This window comes from Cebus imitator, unplaced genomic scaffold, assembly GCF_001604975.1.
Source record: "Cebus imitator isolate Cc_AM_T3 unplaced genomic scaffold, Cebus_imitator-1.0 Scaffold72, whole genome shotgun sequence".
NCBI lineage: Eukaryota > Metazoa > Chordata > Mammalia > Primates > Cebidae > Cebus > Cebus imitator.
In genome coordinates this window covers 3,764,632-3,777,222 of record NW_016107387.1, presented here as the reverse complement: position 1 = coordinate 3,777,222, position 12,591 = coordinate 3,764,632, and the positions used below count along the sequence as shown (strand labels likewise).

The 12,591-nt window shown below is 39.7% G+C and overlaps 1 protein-coding gene across 2 annotated transcripts in view; it reads right to left on the bottom strand.

Annotated features, from left to right (window-relative positions):
* The window catches only part of LOC108306482 (myosin-2), a 29,455-nt gene that overhangs the window by 5,682 nt on the left and 11,182 nt on the right, over positions 1–12,591 (bottom strand). For both annotated transcript variants that reach the window (XM_017531424.2, XM_017531425.2), the window contains exons 15-29: positions 12,038–12,208; positions 10,548–10,857; positions 9,855–9,928; positions 8,581–8,668; positions 8,376–8,493; positions 6,812–6,935; positions 6,588–6,724; positions 4,615–4,870; positions 2,780–3,022; positions 2,520–2,696; positions 2,292–2,437; positions 2,118–2,208; positions 1,645–2,034; positions 844–970; positions 30–148 (exon numbers count right to left, since the gene is read on the bottom strand). In XM_017531424.2, coding sequence (XP_017386913.1) covers positions 30–148; positions 844–970; positions 1,645–2,034; positions 2,118–2,208; positions 2,292–2,437; positions 2,520–2,696; positions 2,780–3,022; positions 4,615–4,870; positions 6,588–6,724; positions 6,812–6,935; positions 8,376–8,493; positions 8,581–8,668; positions 9,855–9,928; positions 10,548–10,857; positions 12,038–12,208 — 2,571 coding nt within the window. The remainder of the gene's footprint in view (positions 1–29; positions 149–843; positions 971–1,644; positions 2,035–2,117; positions 2,209–2,291; positions 2,438–2,519; positions 2,697–2,779; positions 3,023–4,614; positions 4,871–6,587; positions 6,725–6,811; positions 6,936–8,375; positions 8,494–8,580; positions 8,669–9,854; positions 9,929–10,547; positions 10,858–12,037; positions 12,209–12,591) is intronic.

Here is a 12,591-nt window from a genome sequence, read left to right as displayed (position 1 = left end):
GGAAAAATCAGTCTTAGAATCATAATTACTTTTATCTCCTCTTCAAGTTGTCTCTTTAGTTCTTCAATCTGTTGAGTAAAGGCTTGTTTGCCCCTTGATAACTGAGACACCAGAGCTTCCTTTTCATCAAGCTGGCGCGAAAATTCACCTGATGGACAAAAGAAATGGTACTGTTTTTTAAGTGAAAAAAAAGAAAAGATGCTGCAAGCCCATGTTAGAAAGAAATTTTAAATCTTACTTTTCCAAATCAAGTGCTCAGATGATTGAATTCTATATTGACATCTTCATGCTCAATGCCAAGTGTTCAGTTTTTACAGTGAAACTTTCAGAGCAGTCAGAATGAATAAATACAGCTTAAATTCTTTTTGTCTTTTCCATAACTCTTTCAGGATTATATTGTATTGTACAAAACCTGGTGATGTCTGTCAAACTAGTAAGCGAAAATGTCTAATTCTACAGAGTCCCCATTCCATAGGACTTTTGAGAGACTGGGTTATTCGTTGCCCCATTCCAGAAGTTAGTTGACCTTAATATAAATGAAAAGAAACTTGGCTTGAAACAGAAGCCCTGGACTCATACTGGAGTAACCCCTAATCCCAATGTCCTCGCAGTGAGCAAATACTCAAGGCCTTTCTGGAACAGAGCTTGATCCTGTCCTACTGAAACCTTTATCTCCAGCATTGCCCCCAGACGACCTTGCACATAGGTCAGGTGAGCTATCTGAGCCCTTCGGTGAATCATACATGTTCTCAGCTGCTTTTATTAGGCTCCCACATCACCGAATCATTTGCTCTTAACCACATCATCTTCACCCTGAAGCACCACAGAACTGGGGAGAATTACCAGATTCAGTCTGCAGGCGTCCCCTCTGCGCTGTGAGGTCATTGATCAGCCGCTGCTGCTCCTCTTCCTTTGATTTCAGTTCACTCATTTGGTCCTCTAGAGTCCGGCACATTTTCTCTAGGTTTCCCTGTATAAGAAAAAGTAAAAGAAGGAAACAGAGACCTTTTAAGCTAATAATAATCACCTTTGCAGTTGCTATAACTTCTCTCTGAAATACAAAATACTGTATCGTAATATATAAATGTATGTATATTTGTATATTAAATACAACATCTTGATATATAAAATAAACAAAAGTATATGTAATGCAATGCATAAGAATTTTTCTTATATTTTATGAAAGCTAATCGTGAAGCTCTGTTCAATATTAATGTAAACATTTTAAGGTTATGTTCTAATTTTAAGATTTTGTTAGAATTGTATATTGTACATTTTCTAAAAGCATGTTCCAAAATACCTCACTGCCTTTATGTATGATGCATCTTTCCTTATTGGGTACTTGGAATTGTTGGAGACCTTTGTTCTCTAACTGGAGACTTGGAGAACACAGATGGTCTGTGTTCAAAAGCTGGTGTTCTCATTTGTTAATGGGATGATGGGTCAAAGTGCTTAGCCTCTTTTCTTTGCATTTCTGCTCCTTTATTTGTTAAATGGAAATAATAAAAATACTATTTTTTTGTGCTTACTTCCCTGAATTGCTGCAATTAACAAATGACTTAATGTGTAAAAACTGCCCCGTGCAAACTGTGTTGTGTCCATAATGCATTATTGTCAATAACTGTGTCCCAGAATTTGTACTACCTTGGCTTTGGAGATCGTTTCTACATTACTAGCAAGGTCATCGATCTCCATCTTCATCTCACTCTTCTCCTTCTCCAGCTTCTGCTTTACCCGCTGCAGGTTATCAATCTGCTCCCCAAGCTCGGCCACACTATCTGCGTGCTTCTTCCTCAGCGTGGCCGCTGTGGCTTCATGCTGCAGGGTGGCTTCCTCCAGGTCCCTGCGCATTTTCTGGAACTCAGCCTCCCTCTTCTTGTTCATCTCAATCTGGGCTGAAGTGGCCCCACCGGCTTCTTCCAGCCTCTCGCTGATCTCCTCCAGCTCCCGGGAGAGGTCAGAGCGCTGCTTCTCTGCTTTGGCCCTGGAGGCCCGCTCTGCCTCGATTTCCTCCTCCAGCTCCTCAATGCGGGCCTGGAAATAGTGAAAATACAAACTCAGCTTCTTTGCGTCATAACTCTGCCTCCGAGCCAGACTGATGAAAATCATGTACTTACTTGCAATTCTTTAATTTTCTTCTGCAATTGAATACCAAGTGCCTGTTCATCTTCAATCTTGCTTTGCAGATTGCTGATTTCAAACTCTTTCCTTATAGAAAAGTAGCAAAGGACAACAGTTTAGTCCATATCTAATGTTGGAAGCAAATCTGTAAGCAATTCTTTCTTACTTACTTTTTGAGCTTTTCATCAAGTTGTTGTTTCTCATTTTCGATGTCCATTATGGACTCTTGGGCCAACTTCAAGTCACCCTCAAGTTTCCTCTTAGCCCTTTCTAGGTCCATGCGAAGTTTCTTTTCTTGCTCCAAGGACCCTTCAAGCTAAATATAAATAACGTTGAATCAGAAGGAATGCTCATCTTCCTTTAGAAGAAAATAATTTCCTTGATGATACTAGGCTTACATCATCCACTTGCTGTTCCAGCTTGATTTTAGCTTTGGTCAGGGTGTTGACTTTGTCCTCCTCTGCCTGCAGGTCATCCAAGGTCTGCTGGTGAGCCTCCTGGAGAGCCTTCTTCTCCTTGGTCAGCTTAGCGATGGTTTCATCCAGACCTGCCATCTCTTCTGTGAGGTTTTTCACCTGAAGAAAGCAGCTTAGTTGCTATAAAGCAGCTTAGCTGGGTGGCAGAGCCTCAATATAGGATTACAGAATGTGATTGATACCTTGTTCTCTGTGGCATGTTTCTCCTTCTCAACCTTGGCCAGTGTCAGCTCAAGGTCATCAATGTCTTTCTTGAGCTCTGAACATTCATCCTCCAGCTTCCTCTTCTTGGCTGTCAGCTCAGCATTGATCTCTTCCTCATCCTCAGCTCTCTCAGTCACTTCTTTGATTTTGGCCTCCAGCTGGATTTTGGTTTTGATCAGCTGGTCACACCTTTCCTCTGCATCAGCCAAGCCTTCAGCTTCCTTGAGTTGGAAACAAGATCAAATTGGAAACAAAGAATGAAATATTTTACAATGATAAGAGGGTATGTTTCTGCATCTGATCTTTTGAATTTCCTATATTCATTTATTTACGCCTTCACAAATTTTTGTTTCACAAACCACCCTACTGTGTGCAATATATTTTCCACATGTAGGCACGCTAAAATGTATCAGTTGTCCTGTTCCCCTAAAAGAATGTATTCTACAGTAGATTAGGAAACCTGTTTCCCAAAAGCTACCATTAATGTGGAAAGCAATTAGTGACATAACAGATCAGAGAAATTGGATCAGAGGTGGTTTCATGAAAGAATTGGTATTTGATTTGGGCCTTGAGAGAAGGGTAGGATTTGGTTTTGCTGATATCAACTTATTGTGGAGAGAAGCAGGAGGGGTGTGGGGAAGCATTCTAGCAGGACAAATTCAAGATACAGCTGCTACTGAATTTCTTTTTTCTTTCTTATTTTTTTTTTTTTTTGGTAATACTGGAGGATGCTTCTAATTGTGATGTACTAAATTCAAGCTGAAATATAAAGTAATCAAGAAATTCCTGGCAACCTGCTGTTTCCAATTAAGGGGATCAGGGCAGGCAGGAAATGAAAGAGACATTGGAATTTATACTTATCAATAATCCTCTATATCAGACTTTGAATACATCAAAGAATACAGGGTACTGTGTATAGCCATACAGTAAATACAGTGGTATAGTACAGATTCTGCATAAATCTCTGGGATCAACAGAAGAGAATACAGGATAGATTTGAAGGGCTCTCTTTCCTTCTGTAATCTAGAAGGAAGAGTTATTACACTGCTCAAAATTGACAGAGAGACCAGTCTTAACACGAAAAAGAAATATGACTTTGTGATAAGTAAAGCAGACCAATTCAGTTCATCCCAAATAAAACATAGTCTTATAAATTATAGTCTCAAGTTGATGGAAGCAGTTCTAAAATGATTGGTTCAGGAGAGGGCAGTGAGCAGGCTGATGGAAGAAGAGAGAGTTGCGAAGTAGGCTGAGCAACTTAGCTGCTTAAGCAGCAATGCGGTTGTTAATGTGATAAGACGCTGACGGTGGAGACAGATTGGAAAGAGGGAGTCTGAGTTTTTTAGATCAGTATCACACGATAATTCAGTAAAATTTGATGTAGAGTACTGTCATGTGTCAGCTGTTCCTATTATAGTTTAAGAAGCATAGACATCTAGAAGTTCAAGGAAGTTTCAGAAAAATGTTACTCTCTCCATGATATCCTCCCCTTAATATTTTATTTGGGATTGTGTCATATTAAAATCATTTTAAGGACTGTATTTAAAGGAAAAAAGTCAAAAATCTTGTGGTTTGATGAAATTGTGTGCAATGGAAGATGAGGGACATTTCTGCCTCACTGCCCTGGTGCTGGTTTCTTGGGGTTTATTGGGCAATGGAAGAATGTTTGGACCTTTTCTTACCACTGGAGTGCTTTAAGCTTTTCCCTCCAATGAGTGTCTCCCATGTGATTACCCAGCTCATGGCCCACAGTGGCCAAAGTTCTAGCACCTGCATCCTGATTAGTGATACCAAGGATGATATTCCAACTCACAGCCTGAACTTGGAGCTGCAAGTCATTTTTTTCTTTCAACAGCGTCACCATCTTTTCTTCAAGTTCCTTCCTTTTTGCCTCTGACTTGGCAAGTTCGTCTTTAGTTTTCTGAAATTCTTCCTTCATGGTGGCCATCTCCTTCTCAGTTTCTGCACTCTTCAGCAGAGGCTTGATCTTAAAGAATAGTTTCATCCAGGGCCAGTGCTTGACGTTCATGAAGGCTCTGATGTTGTATTGGATACAGAAAATGGCCTCCCTGAAATTTAATTGATGCAAATTAGTATTGTGTGGTTGATGAAATGAGATGAAACCTTGGCAGTGAGAGTTGGAGCTTCTGCTCCATCTTGTTCCTATTCTGCTTTCAAACATGCGGATGAAAGAAATTCTATTTTGGGATGATGGTCAAGGTCTTGCCAAGATCACTCATTTCTCTACATCACTGCTTCTCAAACTTTGGTATGCATAAGAATCACCTGAAGAGGCCGGGCATGGTGGCTTATGCCTGTAATCCCGGCACTGTGGGAGGCCAAGGCGGTGGATCACCTGAGGTCGGAAGTTTGAGATCAGCCTGACCTACGTGGAGAAACCCTGTCTCTACTAAAAATACAAAATTAGCCAGGCATGGTGGCCATGCCTGTAATCCCAGCTGCTTAGGAGGCTGAGGCAGGAGAATCGCTTGAACCCGGGAGGTGGATGTTGCAATGAGCTGAGATGGTGCCATTGTACTCCAGCCTGGGCAACAAGAGTGAAACCCCATCTCAAAAAAAAAAAAAAAAAAAAAAAAAAAAAGAAAGAAGAAAAAATCACCTGAAGGGCTTATTAAAATACTGACTCCTGAACCTCATCTCCACAGATTCAGACTCAGAGGATCTAGGGTCGGTCTGAAAATGGGCATTTTTAACAAGTTTGCAAGAAATGCTAATGTTGCAAGTCCAAGGAGAACCCTTTGGGAAGCCTTGCTGTACATCAGTGCTTCTCAGACATTGCTACTAAAACACCACTAAGGATAGTGAAGGGGGAACACAGCTCTTCAGGAATATGTGGGGCATGAGATTTTAAAAACTCAGTATTTCTTTGAAAATCTCTGGCTTTCTATGTTAACGTTGTGTGAATTTTGTATTCCATTCTCTAATACCACTTTTGTTTTCATCTAAATGATTTTTACAACTCATTACCCTATAAATAGACAATTGCCCAAATATATATCGTGGATCATGACCAAAATTTATTATTTTTATTGAAATAGAATATAGTCTAAAATATTAGCATAATTACAAGTGGTAAAAATAAAATTTGCTTCATGTAAATTATTTACATATCTGCATACACATATGCATATGTGTAGATTTATAGGTGGCAATGTAAAATGCCTTTCTCACCACGGAGAAATGGTCCTGGTCATATACATCCTGTACTTTAAGACACCTGGCTCTATAGTCTTTGAATGCTGTCCTTGCATCTAATTAGATCACCAGAAAGCTACATTCCCTGATGACATTGTGTTAACTTACTGCAAAAAGTCTTTCACGGATAAATGGCCCCTCATATTTTAAATCATGATAGTTTGAGAAATAAGTGATCAGAGGGAAAAAGTTGTCTCTGCATCCTGTGTAAAACCACTCTTGAGTATACTGTTTGTTCTACAGTTCAAGTCCCTTATCTAATGATCTTTCCAGTAACTTCATATTAGAAACAAGTGCTAGGGCAAAAGTTTGCCTCTGCTTACTCACTGGTGTAACTTATCTTGTTAGATAAGAATTACACACATTTTATGCTTCTCAAGTTTTTACCCATACGATCAGATGGTGATGGTTCCTTCCTTAAGTTTTCTGGTACATGGATATTCCCACTTCATTATAGGGCTCTTATTCATTCCTTCTTTAGTGTCCTCATCATAAGCTGAGTCTTAACTGTAAGCCATTTCAGATATGTTTTTGAAGACAGAATATGTGAATAAATGTGTGTTTTTATACCTTCTTTCCACCATCTTCTGGTACTCCACTCTTGCCAGGAACCCTCTGCACCTGGCCTGGGTTCGAGTCATCAGCTGGGCCAGCTTTTCATCTCGCATCTCCTCTAGGAGCCCCAGAAGGCCAGCTTTGAAAAAGACCTGAACATGGGAAGGGTTGCAGATCAGAAGGTTTAATAAAGTTCAAAGGGACAGGGACAGCATCAGGTAGGATTTACAGAATATTACCTTGGTGTGCCCAAATTTATACTGGGTGTGGTCAATGTCGATGGACCCAAGGAGCTTCTCAGAAGCCTTCTTGCTATCAATGAATTGTCCTTCAGGGATCGCACTTGCATTTAATACCTTGTATCTGTTAAAGTACATACAGCTTTTAAAAACTAGTTTACTGATGACACAAATAGTAGCTAAACATTAAATGATTCACTTTTTAAAGAAGAACTTTAAAAAAAATTATTATTCTTTGTTCACGCAGAGAACATTGTTTATATGAATGTGAAAATTGCGACCGATTTTTACTCCATTTTGCTTTTCCTCACAGGTGTAACTTTCCTTTCATCTCATCAGATCCTGTCCTTAGGAAAGGGTTCTGTAATCTCATTCACATTGTGGTGTGGCTAACCAATAAAATGTAATGTGTTATCTTTACTAGATGCATTTGCTTTTTAAGGCCGTGAATCCAAGAGAGCTACTTTCATTGAAGAATTTGGTAGAGAGTACACTTTACATATTGGGAAATATCCTAATCACCTCAAATCAAACTTAGACGTGCTTTGAATCTTGAGCCCTGGAATTCTCTGTCAGTGCCACCTGACCCAGGTGGCACTTTCTAGGGGAGATCAGCTTCTGGCAGCTGCTATCCAAGTCCTTCCCCACCTCTGCCTTTTCTGATTCTCAAGATAAGCTTGTCTAGAGTGGAGAAAAAGGACCTGAGGAGCAGTCATTGTGACCTGTTCCCTCTGCCTCCGGGAAACACTGGGAATCTAATATGTGAGAGGAAAAGACAAATGTAAATAATACCAAAGGGAATGACAGATAATGAGTAGCTATGCTTGTATGAAAGAGTTTCTAACTCAACCACTTTTTAAGTATGACTTTGGGCAAGTACCTTCATCTCCCTGAGCCTCAGCTTATTCATCTATAAAATGATGTCTTACTAGTACCTACTTCTACTGTGTTTTGGTGAGGATTAAACAAGGTAATCTAAACATATTAAGTACTCAAAAAGGTCATTCTTATCATTATTGGAGTTAATGTGTACATCTCTGAGCTAAGCCAAGAGGCTGGCAAATTCAATGAAAATTCTACAAAGTGCTTAAAATATTGTATTTTTATATTGTAAAAGTGTTTGAGTCTGGATGTGGTGGCTCACGCCTGTAATCCCAACACTTTGGGAGGCTGAGGCGGGTGGATCACCTGAGGTCAGGAGTTCAAGACCAGGTTGGCCAACATGGTGAAACCCCATCTCTACTAAAAATATAAAAATTAGCCAGGCATGGTGGCACATGCCTGTAATCCCAGCTACTGGGGAGGCTGAGGCAGGAGAATCACTTGAACCTGGGAGGCAGAGGTTACAGTGAGCTGAGATTGCACCACTGCACTCTAGCCTGGGCAACAGAGCAAGACTTTGTCTCAAAAAACAAAGTGTTTGAGACTTGAGACTCATGATTTTTTTAACTTCTTTTTTTGACAAAACCAACAAGTAGAGGCATATGTTTCATGAAATTGTTTTGCTTGCATTAAATTTGTTCATATTAAACTTTAGGATACACTATATTCAGGAGAAACTGACCTTTGTTTGAAGTCTGCGTAAAGGATTCTGCTTGGAAATCCTTTCCTACAGATGCGGATGCCTTCCAGCACACCGTTACACCTCAGCTGGTGCAGGACAAGTTCATGCTCCATGGCACCTAAAAATGCATATTTATTTCACTGCATAGCTGTTAAAAAGGAGGTGTGGCAGTCACCCTTTGCACTTTTATAATAGAACTTCTTACCAGGAGTTTTAGTCTCATTGGGGATGATGCACCTCACAAAGTGAGGATGGGTACTCCTGAGGTTGGTCATCAGCTTGTTCAAATTCTCCTATAAAATCAGGAGAAATCGTGTCATCTTATACTCTAGACATGGATATGAGCAGTTATTGGTGTCTATAAAGTCAATATAGCTGAGTCAAATACCAGTATGGACTGCGTTCTTATAAGGCAACACCTTGAATGCTTCTCCTGAGATATATTTTCCTCTTCAGCAGATCTTTCTGCACTTGGGTTTCTAGGAGTTACACATAGAAAGCATCCTGGCATGTTCCTCTCTTCAGTTTATACCAACACTATCCTTCTTCCTACCCTGGTCCCTGGCCACACACATATATTTACAAGGCCATTGCCTTCCCATGCCAGATGATTGCTCTTTCTTCTAAATTCCATAGTTTGCCAATAAGGAAATGGAAGCCTGCACCACATGTGGACTTTTTCCTTATAATATAGCTTCCCTTTTCTAGCTCTATCAATTTTTAGGGGATACAGATTATCATAGGGGAGCAATCCTACCAATTATAATTGAAAATTGACTCAATTAAGAGCAAGGATACCATATTAGCTTCACTGCAGATTTGCTGCTAGAGTTTATGAGTTTATTAGCTATACTGATGTCTTTTAGTGTCTCTGAGTTCATGTCATTCCTCTTTCTCATAGCTCAGCTAGAGAGCTATGAATGGCAGAGTATTATGAATGGCAGAGTATTATGGTCTATAAAATTCTCTGTAAAACATTTCTCATTATTTGACTTAGCATGAAAAGTGAACTAATAATTTCTGAGTAATTTAAATCCCTTCTTTCCAAAGTTAGATCAACAGAGTCACCAGCTACTATCAATCATTTACTCGGGGAATGATCTTGTACTTTTAAATGCACATTTTACACGTTGGATGCAGTGTACACTGCTCTGGTGATGGGTGCCCCAGTATCACAGAAATCACCACTAAAGAACTTGTGCATGTAACCATACACCACCTGTTCCCCAAAAACCTACTGAAATAAACAACAAATTAAAAAACAAAGAAAAGACAATGAGGGAAATTCTGCCCAGCAAGATTTCAAAGCATATTATAAATTAATTTTAATAAATATAATGTGATATTAGCAGATGAATAGATAAATATATCCTTAGAACAAAATAGAAATTCAGAAAAACAGACCCAGGTTAAAAACAACAGCAACAACAACAGATTCCCAAAGCAACTGGAGAATGTCGAAAACTATTTCTTCCTTACTCTGAAAAGGGCAGACACGGTCTGGAAAGAAGAGCCCTTCTTCTTACCACCTTTCTTGGCCCCTCCACTTGCCTCTGAAGAAAGGAAGAAAAGAAATATAGTTTTGAATTCGCAGGGCTACCTCTTGTCTATTTGCTGATTTCTGTGTTCATCAAGTGGAGCTTTTTTCCTACTCAGCTGGCCTCTCTGTTTGAGCCTGAATGAATCTTATTTTTCAACTAAGTTTGCATCCACTTATGTGTGATTCTTTCTCCAGTGGGAAATGAGGCCAAGGATATTCACCTGATTGTACAGAGAGGGATTCCATAATATTAGGACATGTCGGGAGCACTAACTCAAAAATCATCGATAGAAGTTAGTATTGTGAGGCAGAAGTTTGCCACTCTGCTGTCGCAGATTTATACTCTGACATTCTGTATCCTGCAGATGTGGAAGAAGTAGGAGAGAATCGTAGAAGCTGAGGCTCTTCATTGGTCGAGAGCCTGATGATTCCTCTCTGACTCTGCAATTGGGCTCCTGTCAGTAGTAGAGTGAGTCATAAATGTATAATTACAAGTCAGCCTATCTGTTCAATACTTGATGGAACCAGGAGTTTGGTCTGCAACCCTTGTGCCAGGCCTAAGAGATGACCAGCTTCAATCTAACATCACATGTTGTAATACCTAGAGGCTATTATTAACATTTGAACATTACCTGCTTCAGCAGTTTGAGCGCCAGAGAAGAGAGTAGCTAGAGTTTTCATTGCAGACTTCTGGTACAGCCCAACCACAGTGTCATTCAGGGGGTCCTTGTTTTTATCCAGCCAGCCAGTAATGTTGTAGTCCACAGTGCCAGCATAGTGAATCAGAGAGAAGTGGGCCTCAGCCTTGCCTTTGACCACCTTGGGCTTCTGGAAGTTGGCAGACTTGCCCAGATGCTGTTCGTACAGCTTGTTCTTGAAGGAGGTGTCTGTTGCCTTAGGGAACATGCACTCCTCTTCCAGGATGGAGAAGATGCCCAGTGGCTGAATTCAGAAAAGTAACATTGGTGTCAACCTAACTTCTCTCAAAAGATAGAGACATAGTGGCTGTCATTTGATTGAATTAATTGAATTATGAGCACCTCCACTTAAATATATGCATGAAATAAACCAGAATCATAGTTCAAAGAATTCCCTTGTTATCACTAGAATGACTTTTCCACCATTCTTCTCATATTCAATCTGTAGCATTATTTTCAATTAAAAGAATAGCTGGATACAAATGTCCTCAGCACAGCATGTTAAAATGTTACGTATTATCACAGTTTTTTCCTATTCAGAGAATAAATCTATTGTCAGAGCTTTTCTTTGCTATGAAAAGCACTTACTGACTTGTGATCTATGCAGTAATTAAACAGCATAAACAACCAAATTTTATTTGAAATATTTTGGGTATTTAATTTCTCTAAAATAGATTATAGGCCGAGCACAGTGGCTCATGCCTGTAATCCCAACACTTTGGGAGGCCAAGGCAAGAGGATCACTTGAACCCAGGAGTTCGACACCAGCTTGGGCAACATGACAAAACACTCTCTCTACAAAAAATACAAAAATTAGCCAAGCATAGTGGCACACGCCTGTGGTCCTAGCTATTCAGGCGGCTGAGGAAAGAGGAGCACTTGAGCCTGATGTTGAGGCTGCAGTGAGCTGTGATCATACCACTGTACTTCAGCCTGGGTGACAGAGTGAGACCGTGTCTCAAAAAATAAATAGATAAAATAGATTATGAAGTAGCATATGCAGTTTGACTTCTTGACTTTGAACAGATTAGCTTTCATGAAAGCACTAAGTTTATCATGCATGCGTTAATTTTTATATGAAAAATGTTTTTATCGTGGACATCATGGATCATAATGGAGACAGATCAAGAACTGATGAGGATAGCAGTTGTAGTGAAGCAGACCATCTCAAACAGTTTTCAGTGCTGCGTTAAAGTTGGATCTGATCCAGTATCAGAATAAGAATGGTTAGAACAAAACAGAAGTAAATGCTGTCAGATCTTTCTCATGTAAAAGTTAAAAAGAGGAAGTCATTTCAAAATAGTAATTTTCCAATTTAATCAGATCACAAACCATTTGCAATTACAGCAATACTTTCTAGAATTGCTTGAGATTTCTGGGAAAGGTATCCTTGCAGTCTGCCCTTCTTTGGAAAGCAAACTGACCTTCTCGATGAGCTCAATGCAGGCAGCGAGGTCCATCCCAAAGTCAATGAACGTCCACTCGATGCCTTCCTTCTTGTACTCCTCCTGCTCCAGCACGAACATGTGGTGGTTGAAAAACTGTTGCAGTTTCTCATTGGTGAAGTTGATGCATAGCTGCTCCAGGCTGTTGAACTACACAAAATAATAGAGATTTCCAACATCAAATGAGTTGCTATAGTAGTAAAATTCATTACTGAAAAATTTTTTATTAAAAAATATGGAATGTGGTGATGAGATACAGTTCAAACTAACTGTTGTTGCTTCAAAAAATGATCATTATTCACATGAGCCTTTCTCATGAAATTCCGGGCATTGTTTAGGGTCCCAGATTTCAATGTTACAAGGGTTCTGGTAGAATTTACCTTTTCTCCTCTAAGATTGTATAGGCAAGAGTATACCTTAAAAGAGCAACCATGGTCCTGTGTGTTATGGTTTAGATTCAAAGGTAAAGGGGAAAGGAGTTTATTGGAAAGCCTTACTTCTTTTACCACTCCCACTCTCAAATTCAAAATAAA